General features: G+C 32.2%; 1 protein-coding gene across 2 annotated transcripts in view; it reads left to right on the plus strand.

Moving 5' to 3' along the window:
• LOC111714536 (hemicentin-1) overlaps window positions 1-13022 on the plus strand; it is a 65433-nt gene that overhangs the window by 48517 nt on the left and 3894 nt on the right. For both annotated transcript variants that reach the window (XM_023489669.1, XM_023489670.1), the window contains 7 exons: window positions 236-305; window positions 2803-2958; window positions 4011-4114; window positions 5347-5477; window positions 5616-5684; window positions 8966-9056; window positions 11892-11957. In XM_023489669.1, the coding sequence (XP_023345437.1) occupies window positions 236-305; window positions 2803-2958; window positions 4011-4114; window positions 5347-5477; window positions 5616-5684; window positions 8966-9056; window positions 11892-11957 (687 nt within the window). The remainder of the gene's footprint in view (window positions 1-235; window positions 306-2802; window positions 2959-4010; window positions 4115-5346; window positions 5478-5615; window positions 5685-8965; window positions 9057-11891; window positions 11958-13022) is intronic.

Raw genomic sequence — 13022 nt, forward strand, 5'->3', positions numbered from 1 at the left:
ATCGGGTCAGTACACGCTGTTATCTGGCAGGCCGGTACAAACTGGGCAGGTCCTGTTCGAATTCAAATTTACTACGGCCCAGAGTGTGATTGAAGGGCCCGACATTGTCCGTGAAATATACATATATATATGAATGTTTTGTTTTATTATATAGATCAGTTATTGATGAACTAATTAAAATTACACAATTTATTGATTATTTTTCACAATTTTTTAATAATTCATTTTATTTCAGTTCCCCCATTGGGTGTTCGCATTAGCTCCGAGATCAGTCCCTTTTCGGTTGGAAAACAGTATATTATTAGGTGATTTACTAGTTGTCCCTTTTCGGTTGGAAAACAGTATATTATTAGGTGATTTACTAGTTGTCCCTTTTCGGTTGGAAAACAGTATATTATCAGGTGATTTACTAGTTTATAATTTTAACTAGCTTGGGAGCCTAGCGTTGCCCAGGGTACTCATAGTTACTCCCGCCGTTTACTCACACTTTGTATTAAATTACGATTTTAGCTACTTTTCCCTAGAAAAGTCGACCCATTTAATTCAGAATCTCAAAACCAAGCTAAGAACATTCCCGTGCTTCTTACAAGTTGCCCGATCAAGGTTTAAGGAAATCGGTAATGGGGTTCCTGAGTTATGATGGGACATACAAACATCTAAACAGAGAGTACTACTTTACATATCTAGATATGTTTAAGAAGCCTCGTCCCACTCTTCACATGAATCTCTATATACGGGGATGATTGATTTGGTTTACTGTTTCCTTTTGCCTAAAACATATAAGTCAGTTTGTGTACTGTATACAGCTTGTTCTAGCTGCTTAATAGTCGGTCCGGTACTTGAAATACGCCAGAGGTTACAGTGTCTTATCAAATTTCTTCATCTAAATATTCTAAACTTTGACAAAAGCAGCAAACTTTAATTCATATCAAACCAAAATTGTTTAACTAATTTCAGGGTGTGTATTCTTTCTGGAAGAGTTTGAGACAAGTTTTTAGTTCTTTTCTGAATTAAAATTAAATTTCATCTCCAGATTTATAAATCTTTACAAAAGCATTTTTGAAATAAATAGATTTTCTGAATTCTTGATAAAAATCCGCAATATTATTGTTGATGGCATTAATAAATTGAGATTTTTGGATACTTAAAAAAAGAACACGATTATAAACTTTAATTTATTGAGAAAACCATATGAATAGAAATGATAAAGGAAATATTATCAGAAACTAGGACGGAGAGGGGTCGATTTGGCATGCCCCCCCCCCCCTTGAACTCAGTGTTAAGAATGCAATATTTGGTTGGGGTTGAGGGGGGTGTGAGCAGGCGGGGTGCATTTTTTGTCTGTATTGTTACATTGTATACCCACGGTATTTTTATAGGGTTAAACGTTAAAGTTGCATTTGTCAATGTAGAGGATGAATTGAGTATATTGCTATTTATTGTGGTCAAATGTACAGTTATTGTCTACAACCTACGAGACCAACAATTTTCCCGCATTCTTTTAAATATTCCATTCTTGCAAATTGTTTCGATGTAGATTAAAAAGAATACTAAATATATCAACCTTTTTTTATATTATCTTAATAATAAAAATTCTCTTTATTTTATTTATTTGTTTGCTACATCATTAATTTTCATTAATGATACAGAAAGATAGTTTTTGTTCGGCTAAGAAAGTTTAATTATCCCTGAAATTTGTTAGGGTTAAATTCATTAGATTTTAGGGATAAAGATAATAACACATTTGCAACCATCATATTCTTGAAATTACTCGAAATTTTGTAGAAATAAGTTTTATTAATTAAGCAACAGGGCTAAGACTTACATTTTTGAAAAGGCCTTAAAAAATGGATTTAATAACATGTGTCATTTGTTAATATTTGTTAAAAGTAAAAATAATTATTTTGAAAATTTTTACCACAAACTTTTTAAACTTTTTAAAAATCCTCCCTTACACCCTAACCTTTAAAGTTAGATGTCTATTTTTTATTTAATGAGCAGGCCGTGAAAAGTTGGACTATGGAAATGTATCACAATCCCCTATCTCAACTCTAAGCGCAAAATCGTAGGGGCGGGGCGTGAAAAAAAACCCTGCCCCCCATCTAGTATCTACATTTAGACAAAAATAGCCCAATCGGAATATGATTAAATGCAAAAATTTAGTTTTTAAGGAAAAATCGTCCAAGTGCGGGTAAACGACAGGAAAAGCTATAAAGTAACCTGGGCAACGCTGGGTTCCCAAGCTAGTATAATGTATAATAAATAAATAAATTATATGTGTGTTGACTTCTAAGCTGTAGCAGAATTATAACCTTTTTCTTTAAAGTATTTTAGAAAAGGGTATTTTTGGTCTAAATTCGACAAGGTCACATTTTGAGACATAAAACAATTCAAAATTTAAAAAAATTATATCAAATTATGTTTGTGTACGCAGGATAGTGCCATTTATGTACTCAGATTGAACGTTTTGGTTCTGCATGGAAGTGATAATGAAAAAGGATATGAGTTTTTGTCATTAACTCTAATTGTCTAAATTGTATATCTTTGCAACCAGATGCAATAAAATTTGTATGTTTTTGTTTCTATGATTTTCTGTCATATCAAATCATCTAAGGTGAAATATCAAAGGTTTACACCATCAGGTTGCAAAGATAAAGGTATTAGAAAATTTGAGTCTTTGGTGCGTCTCAATAGAGTGAGAGTACACTTGAGAATTAGTTCTTAAATCCATGGACCATGATACCTTTCGCAATTCATTAAATCTGACACCAAGACAGATGAACACTTAACATCTTATTCTAGATGTATATCCTGGGGCTCCAACCCTCCGGCTCACCTGGAATTAAACTGGAAAACTGGTCTCAAAGTTCCTCCTGGACCCGGAGCAGAACGAGGAGTTCTTAAACCCTTGAATATAACCAGGGAATGGAATTCTACGAAAGCGACTGTTATTTACAGGTAACAAGCATTCTGGCCACTGCATTTGGTGTACTGTCCCGTGTTGCCGTTGTTAATGTCGAATTAAAACTGTACAACTTGCCCTAGATGCCTAAAAGTCAGTTTGGTATTTGAAAACAACCAGAGTTAACTCTGGGTCCCTCTTTCTGTGTACAGACTTGTCTATTTTGAACTGTGTACAGGCCCGTCATATTGAACAGTGTACATTACAACCCGTCTATATTAAACAGTGTGTCCCGTCTATATTGAAGCATTGACCTGTGTACAGGCTTGTCTATATTGAACAATGTACCGCCTATCTATATTGATTAATTGAACTGTCCGTCTATATTGATTCATTGAACTGTGTACAGGCCTGTCTATATTGAACAATGTACCGCCTGTCTATATTGAACAATGTACCGCCCATCTATATTGATTCATTGAACTGTGTACAGGCCTGTCTATATTGAATAATGTACCGCCTATCTATATTGATTCATTGACCTGTGTACAGGCCTGTCTATATTGAACAATGTACCGCCTGTCTATATTGATTCATTGAACTGTGTACAGGCCTGTCTATATTGATTCTTTGAACTGTGTACAGGCCCGTCTATATTGAACAGTGTGCAGCCTGTCTATATTGATTCATTGAACTGTGTACAGGCCCGTCTATATTGAACAGTGTGCAGCCTGTCTATATTGATTAATTGAACTGTTTAAAGGCCCATCTATATTGAGCAATGTACCGTCTATCTATATTGATTCATTGACCTGTGTATATGCCTGTCTTGTCTATATTAAACAATGTACCGCCTATCTATATTGATTCATTGAACTGTGTACGACCCATCTATATTGAACAATGTACCGTTCGTCTATATTGATTAATTGAACTGTGTACAGGCCCGTCTATATTGAACAATGTACCGTCCGTCTATATTGATTCATTGAACTGTGTACAGGCCCGTCTATACTGATTTATTGAACTGTGTACAGGTCCGTCTAAATTAAACAGTATATTGAACAGTGTGCCGCCCGTCTATATTGATTCATCGAACTATGTACAGGCCCGTTCTGACGGATTCGGGAAGTGAGCTGGCCTGTACAGCGGTGAACTCTGAGGTGAAACCAACGGCACTGATTCAGGACTCTATCAGACTTCAAGTATATTGTAAGTAAACAAAATGAACTCGTTAATTCTGCTTGGAAGAGGGGAAGTCAATCATATATTCGTTGCCTTACTTTTAATAAAACGGCTCAAACAACTTTTTGATATATACCGGTTTGGGCAAAAATATTTAAATAAAATTCTTTTAATAGAAACATTAGATATAAGATATAACCCTGTTATAAACACTATTTAGGCCTTTTATTTTAATTGCATATCTTGTAAAGTACATCCCATAGAATTCATAACGAACCATTTAAAGATTAAATATTTAATGCTATGATCTGAAAATGTCGTGTTCAATTGCTGTAGAAATAATGATAAAACACATTCTTAAAATATTGACAATATTATATTAAACTTGAGAACACACCAGAGCCCAAATTTAAAGAATTTGAGCCGCGGTTTAAATTTAAGACGCGGCTCAAATATGGTTGGTTCCACTTAAAATTGTATTCAATGTTTCAAGATTTAAGCCGGCGCTCAATTGAAACCGTTTTTTTTTCGGAATTGAGCAAAAAAAATTTAAAAATTCAGAAAAACTAAAAATTTGCAAATTCTTTTTGACGGGTTGTACTTGTATGCGAAGAATTAGCAAAAACTGGCGAGAAGTACATGCCCTGTTCCGCAATTCTATTTTTTGACTAACTGAATATCCTGCTGGTTAAGTTAGTTTGTTCATGAGGAAGTATAATACACATTTTGTTTGCCCCCCCCCTAAAATTTTTTTGGGGGGGGGGGAATTTATCTTGAGTTCAAGAAAGAAAATCTAAAATTTATCAATTCCATAAAATCCGCCCTAGAAATACGATCATTCTATATGCAAATGTACTGTTGTAGTTACGTCAACATATCATGATGTACACAACCGACCACCCTGTTAATTAATTAATAGGGTGGTCGGTTGTGTAAATTTCAGGTAAGCTTTAACTCTTCGATTCCTTTCTCTATCATTAAAAAATTAAACTTAGCACCTTAACCCGATTTGGACGTATATTTCTGATTTAATGGTCAAATTGAGTTTTCCTTTTTGCTAAGAATAACAAAAGGAACAGCTAGGAAATAATAACGCTCCAAATATTTTTGGAGGGGATACCTTACTGCACAATATCCCTTTGTGTCATGTTCATGATAATCTCAGTTCAACACTTAAGTTAAACAGTCGTTTTCCTGTTACAAAGGCTTTTGGTTCCCACATGGCATATCTTGGACTATAATATTTAAACTGATTCTAGATCCACCAACAGTTCGGCTTGAGATTGGTAAAGCCATAAACCTGGAAGATCTAGAGGAGGGGGATGATGTTTACTTTGAATGCTCTGTAGAGGCCAACCCACCTCCATATAAAGTGACCTGGCTCCATAATGTAAATATATCTTTATTATATAGTTCATTTATTTATTTATTTATTTTCATAGGAATGTTAAAAGGGGGTTTACAATAGAATTTTAGCCCAAATAACCAACTAATCAATATGATTTTTGAACAGGTTTTACATTTTCAGGATGTTGAAATATTGCCTCGTGGTTCAGGAAATGTTATCATGTCAAACCATAGTTTAGTTCTTCAGAAGGTAATGATAAATAGTGGAACAAAAGAGAGGGAAGTAAGGGGGAATTTGTCTAGCTGAATTATATTAGTTCAAATATTATAATCCCACTTGGTTAAATGGATTGTAAGCGTAAATCCGTGCAAAGATGGCAATGTCTGATTTACAACGGTACCCTGAACATATTGCTGTTTCAGTTTATTTTCATTTGCGGTTTCTCATTAAAAGTGAATTGCACATTTCTTGCTTATTAGAAACAATGGAGAAGTTATCAGAAATAACAGAATTAAACATTTGTATGAAAAATTGTAAAACAAATACTTTTCTCTAGTCTGAAAAAGGACGGAATCTTCCACATTTTTGATCAGATTAAGGTTTCAAGGATAACATTTTTAATCAGGCATTGTCATTTTTGTTTGGAGGATCACTTGAAACTACAGTCAATCAGTCGGTCAAATGCTGTGAAAGAGAAGTATCTAGTATCTAACATGATCATAGAAAACCAATTTTATACAAACAACAAATTGGAGACATTAAAGACATTATTTTAAATAGTTTATTCAATATGGATGGTCCAAATGCAATATGATATTTTTCCTTTATATTTCTATTCAAAACCTTAGAATATAATACTTTTGTTAAAGAATTCATGCATTTTATAATACTTTTATGTTATAATGGATTTTCTAATTGTGTGTTTCCAAATGTAAAATGTCATAATGAATTATGAACTGTGGAAACATGTTTATAATATGTTGTTGATTTTTATTTTTAAGAAATGATAAATATAAGATACAAGATTGTTCTGGTAATAGCGTTTTTGTTCTTTATATGCTTAAAAAACTGCCTTTAAACGGACTGTATGCGTAATTTCAAGAAACTCTTCATAAAAAGATGGTAGTGCCTAATCTTTTAAATGTGAACCCTTTATTTTGAAGCTGTTTAAAAATATTAATATTCACTAAGTAGAATGGACAGAAAGTAAATATTTTTTTAATGTTTGTATAAACCTCTTTTAATGTAAAATATTTAGTCAAAGGTTTTAATGGTACCATTGTAAATCAGGCATTGACCTCTTTGCTAGGAGGGTTACACACAACTACGAGTACAGCCCCTTTTAGCGCGAAGCAAGATCCTTCGCCCTACCCCCTTCAAACCATTTCTAACCTCTAAACAATTGCAAACCTCAAAACAATTGAAAATCATGATTAGTCCCTTTTGAAGATATTGCGTGGGAAAACAAAGTTGGCAAAATGACTGGCAAATTACCTTGATGAACAACTCATTCATTTGAAATAAAATTAGGTTTACAGGGGTAAATATTATTCATTTTATATATTTTAATATTTTATAATTTTGTGAAATAATTACCGGAATAAGGAGGAATTGAAGTCGTCTTCGTTCAATTATTTAATACTCACCCTCAGCTTAGCTTTCTTTGTGTACTGCAGTGATTTGCAGTACACTGGCCGAAAAATGAAAGGGTTTTAGTGGAGAGTGTACTGTACAATTTTCTCTAGCTCTGCTTAAAAGTAAGCCCGGTAATGAACTTAGGTTTTCAGTGACATATGTTATGATAAGGTTTGAAGAGTTGAAACTTATGTATGAAGTATCGTTAATCTTGATCTTAATATACTACTGCTTAATCCAGTTCTTCGGAGACATCGAAAGAATTTATAAAATGTCCTATTCTTAATTTAACTGATAATGGAATTCTGCGGATATCTTGTTTTTTGATTAAATAATTATATTAAACTGTTCCTGCATATTCATGGACATTGTTTTGGTCCACATTTTTGTATAGAGTTAAATAAAAAACCTATTGAAAAATTGTCAATACAACATTTTATTAATTCTTTTATTGGCTCCAAAGTACTGTGTTAAACTGTACATATATTGGCACTTTTGAATTTTATCCGGTTATTTACGTTAACCCTTGCAGGGCACATATCAATTAAATTAATCCATAAGTCTGCGCAAGATAAAGATCAATTCTTGATCCCGAAAATACATAAGTTCTCGCGTGGGCCGGGTCTCAAAGAAAAATGTAAAAAAAAAATGAAAATTATTAAAGTTAGCTTTTGATTTTTATACATTGGTCAAGTTTTCTTTTTAATTTGAAGAGAAATGAGAGGATATCTAACCCTGATTTTTTATTATGCTGAAAATGACAATTCACTTCGTATTGTTTGCAAGTTAATTTTAACGCTAATTTAGATATCTTTGTATTCGTGCTTTAAAAGAGCGGGTCATTTTATTGAGATTATTAATATTGAAGTCATTACAAAATTAGAGAAATTATGGTAATGTTAACATAAATTAAGCAACCCATCATTAATAGATTCCGATTTACAACAGTATCCTTTAAACCTGTTTCAAAGTAACAATGAGAATGACCTCATATTGAATTGTGAAAATTTTTAGAATGGTCGCTGCTAGCTAGCTGGATTGATCCAAAGTCATTTTTATAGCATATATCAGTCAATCGATGACTAGCCAAAAATTTAAAAAGGAACCGTTGTGAATTCGTCTTGTCTCTTTGTAAAATGTGGTCAATTGGATATTACGACTATAACAGTCCATTTAACATGTCGATCTATAATTTAATTTTGAGATCTGAGCTGGGAACTTTTGAATGGTGGATATCGGGATTAATGCTTAATCCACTCTTTTTCTTAATCTCCAGATTAAATATTGCTTGTTCTTCTCATGAATTTAATCTCCAGATTAATTAACAGATCGGGAATAAGGATATCACATTCTAAAGTTTTCAGCTCTGAATCTATAGATAGATAGATAAACGCTACCGCCGTTGTAATCTCTGTTGGCTCTGAATATAGTTATAGTTATAGTATTTATTTTCAAACACAAAATACAAAATAAAATTGCATGATGGTTCAGCTTAAAATATAACACAAAAGAAAATTTATTATTAAAAATTAAATTAAATTAAAAACATATTGTTTGATAATTTTGTTTTGATCGTATTTGTTGAAACAAAGTATAAATATCGAAAACTCAACTAAGAATACATTCATTGTGCATTTACAAGTAGATAATTAGTCAGCACTCAAATATTCAAAACATTTTCAGGAATGCATTAATTGAACTTATGAATACATATTGATTCAACAAAAGCAATGTATTCTCGTTGACTGTAGTAGACTTTGACATCCACCATTAGACCTAGACAGTTGAAACAAGGATGCTCTATCCTAGACAGTTGAAACAAGGATGCTTTATCCTAGACAGTTGAAACAAGGATTCTCTGTCCTAGACAGTTTAGCAAGGGTGCTTTATCCTAGGTCCAACGTGAACAAGGAGGAGAGTATAGATGCCATGCTAGTAATGTTGAAGGAGATGGACACAGTGAACCTATTCAGCTTAATGTTATGTGTGAGTATCAAATATTTATTATATATTAAAGTGCAGATGGGGCAAAAGCTTTAAACGTTTTATTAACTTTTTTCTGTTTTGAGCACAACATATCTGTCAAGATTGAAACATTTCAAAACTGCATTTTTTATTTTTTTGTTTTGGCATTTTGCCCTTAGCTAGGCAGATCAGTTTCATCCCCAAAAGAAAAAGAGCCGTCATTCAGAGCAGGATTGTATAAATCTTATTACAATGTTGGCCTAAACTCTAAGAGACATTTTGATATTAATTTGATTGGATAATAATTCAGCCTTTGAAAGAAAAAGTGTGAAGTGTTTGTTTTAACACTCTTTATCTCGTATAACACAAAAATAACCCAAATAATGGTTAGCTTTTAGCTTTATCAAATATGACGAATTTTGGCATTTAATTCTAGATAACCTGTCATTCAAAATTAACGATAAATGAATTATCATTTTGTAGTATAAGGTCGCAATAAAAGATATCGTGAGTTAAAAAGTGTTAAAATCTTAAGCCATCAACTAGGATTTATAGTTAAGTGTTTAGGCAAAGCTGCGTTTCCATGCAAGTTATCAATAAGTTTCCATGCAAGTTATCAATAAGTTTCCATGAAAGTTATCAATAAGTTTCCGCGCAAGTTGTCAATAAGTTTCTGTGCAAGTTATCAATAAGTTTCCGTGCAAGTTATCAATAAGTTTCCGTGCAAGTTATAAATAAGTTTCCCTGCAAGTTATCAATAAGTTTCCGTGTAAGTTATCAATAAGTTTCCGTGCAAGTTATCAATAATCCGTGCAAGTTATGTATAAGTTTCCGTGCAAGTTATTAATAAGTTTCCGTGCAAGTTATCAATAAGTTTCCGTGTAAGTTATCAATAAGTTTCCGTGCAAGTTATCAATAATTTTCCGTGTAAGTTATCAATAAGTTTCCGTGTAAGTTATCTATAAGTTTCCGTGCAAGTTATGTATAAGTTTCCGTGCAAGTTATTAATAAGTTTCCGTTTAAGTTATCAATAAGTTTCCGTGTAAGTTATCAATAAGTTTCCGTGCAAGTTATCTATAACTTTCCGTGCAAGTTATCAAAAGTTTCCGTGCAAGTTATTAATAAGTTTCCGTGCAAGTTATCAATAAGTTTCCGTGCGAGTTATCAATAAGTTTCCGTGCAAGTTATTAATAAGTTTCCGTGCAAGTTATTAATAAGTTTCCGTGCAAGTTATCAACAAGTTTCCGTGCAAGTTATCAACAAGTTTCCGTGCAAGTTATTTTTAAGTTTCCGTGCAAGTTATCAATAGGTTTCCGTGCAAGTTATCAAAAAGTTAAGAAAGTTAGAAACTACTGAGTTTAATACTATATGCAATTGATACCAAAGTAGATGCAGTGTAAATGTGACAGGGTTAAAAAGTTTAATACTTTTCCAAAAAGGTTTTGGTACTTAACGTTTGCAGTAAAACTATGACATTAATAACATTACCTAAATGGTCCAAACCTAGAAATGAAACTCTACTGCAGTCTTCCTTCTCAAGAAGAAATTTCTAGGAATCCATTAAGAAGTTGGACTTTCTAACTTCAACTTTAGATTTTAACAGGAGTTGTTTACTGTTCACGTTCAATTCACTATAATACAGTTAGCTGAAAACTCTGTATTAATGAAAGATAACATTTAACCAATTTTTCCCCTTTTCCGAAATTTGATCAAGAAAAAAAAGCATTATAACTAAACTCTTTTTGTCCTAAAAATTATAACGAATGTACAATTGTTTTTTTTTGAAAAATTTTGATCATACCATGCTGCTGTAAAAAAAACTAATTCCCTTTTTTTCTTCTCGTTAAATCTTGGAAAACTCAAAACTTATAGAGGACGTGAGTCAGACTCTAATAAAAACGCATAAATAACTTCCAGTTTATATATTTCTTATAACTTATTACTAGAGGGTTCAGAACTAGAGTCAATATCGATATCACACGTGTAGATGTTTTTCAGTACTATGCCCCGTATCCGTTCTATCTCATTCTGTTGAATCTTGTGGAACTTGTTTAACGCGGCCAGGCATCGTCTTCCAAAAACTTACATTTTTTGAATTTGTTCTTACTAAGGTGATTTTAATTCAGGGTGCTTTTTTTGAGATACCCTTCTCTACTGTGCACTGTATCAATTATCCTCATTGTGATTAATTACTACAATGCATAGAAAATTATTTATTATATCTGAATCAACAGTAGGAACGTTTTTTCTTAAATCTTTTCATTTTTTTTTATGAATACATATGTTTATCTATTTAAATATTCAATATTTAGAGTAAAACTTTTTTATCGAAAATATCAAATCCGTTTTGCACCAATAATAATGATACAATAGCAATCAGAAACAACATTTACAAAAAAAAATTTAAAAAGTCTAAGCTAATTCAGTCAGTTATTAACGATTACATTTTTTGTCTTTCAAAACATGTTGATCAAAAGATGCGTCGTAAACCACTGAATTGTTTAATTTAAGGCTAAAATAAACTAGTTTTTTTATACCATGACAAACGAATTTAACGTTTCTACAATCCCTGTTTCGAGGAGGAAATTATGCAAACTAGTCTTGATTTATGATGATTTTTTTTCTGGCATACATTTACACAGAAAAAGACTTAAACCTTGATGAACATTATATTAAAAAAATCAAAACTTTTTTGAAAATAAATTTATGAAAACTTTGGAACCGGTGCAAGGATGATGTTGGCTTTTTTATCAAAACAAAACCCCGACCTTTGTTCTACCCTCTGACATTTTTTTGTTTATTAATTGCAAATGACAATTTTTCTGTATTTTCTAATTTTTTTCTTTTTTTGAATAGATGCCCCTGTTTGTAAGGACCGAAAGGACAGAGTGTATGGAGTGTCTGAAAATGAAACTTTATTAGGTAAAATATAGAGTGTTCCCGAAAACTCTAATTTTCTCTAGTACCCTTTGACCGTATTCAATGACTTTGAGCTTCATCGCTGAACTTCCTATTGCTGGTTCAAGTAAGGATTTAAATCGATGATTCAAATTTGAAGAGGTCGCAGGCATTCATTAAATTTAGCCTCTGATGGTGTATTGAGAGGAAGCAGTTTCAGGGTTCCTCTCAACAGATGGTGTAAACCTTAGATATTACAAATATTTCAACAGATGGTGTAAACCTTAGATATTACAAATATTTCAACAGATGGTGTAAACCAATTAGATATTATAAATATTTCAACAGATGGTGTAAACCTTAGATATTACAAATATTTAAAACAAATCAAAGGTCTACGACATTAGGTTTAAACATTTGAGTTTGTAGCAAAATTTTATTTCCTTTAGATTATTATACAGGGTGTCCCACGAAACATGACAGTTGTTGAATAGTTTTGAATGTCTTCTTTCATATAATGTATTAGATATTGAAGACTTTTGTGCAGTTTATTTAGTTAAAAAGTCTGTTATTAAAATATTTTTTACTTTGAAATCAATTTTATTATAATACGACTGTCATATACTATTTTTCATTAGTCTCTTTACTATCAGAAGACTTAAAAATCATGGAAGAAGACATTTCAAACTATTCACAAACTGTTATGTTTCATGGGACACCCTGTATTTCAGTATTGTGTGTTTGGTTTATAACAGTACCCTCATGTTTTATTAGTGTACAATATAATTTAATTAGTGTGTAAAACTATTACTTTTTGTTATTTTACTTTAAAGTGAAAATTAAATGTATGTACACAAAACACATAGCATTTGACAACCAATATGCTAATATATAATAGAATAGACTCTAGACACTACACACAAGCCACTTATGAACACTAGACACTAGATATTGGACAGTACACTAGAGAAACAGAGACTACAGACTAGACACTATACACGAGACTATAGACACTAGACTCTAGACACTAGACTGTAAACACTAGACTCTAGACATTAGACCCTAGACACTAGACTCTAATTGAACTTA

The sequence above is a fragment of the Eurytemora carolleeae genome, unplaced genomic scaffold, assembly GCF_000591075.1.
Source record: "Eurytemora carolleeae unplaced genomic scaffold, Eaff_2.0 scaffold1504, whole genome shotgun sequence".
In the NCBI taxonomy this organism is placed as follows: domain Eukaryota; kingdom Metazoa; phylum Arthropoda; class Copepoda; order Calanoida; family Temoridae; genus Eurytemora; species Eurytemora carolleeae.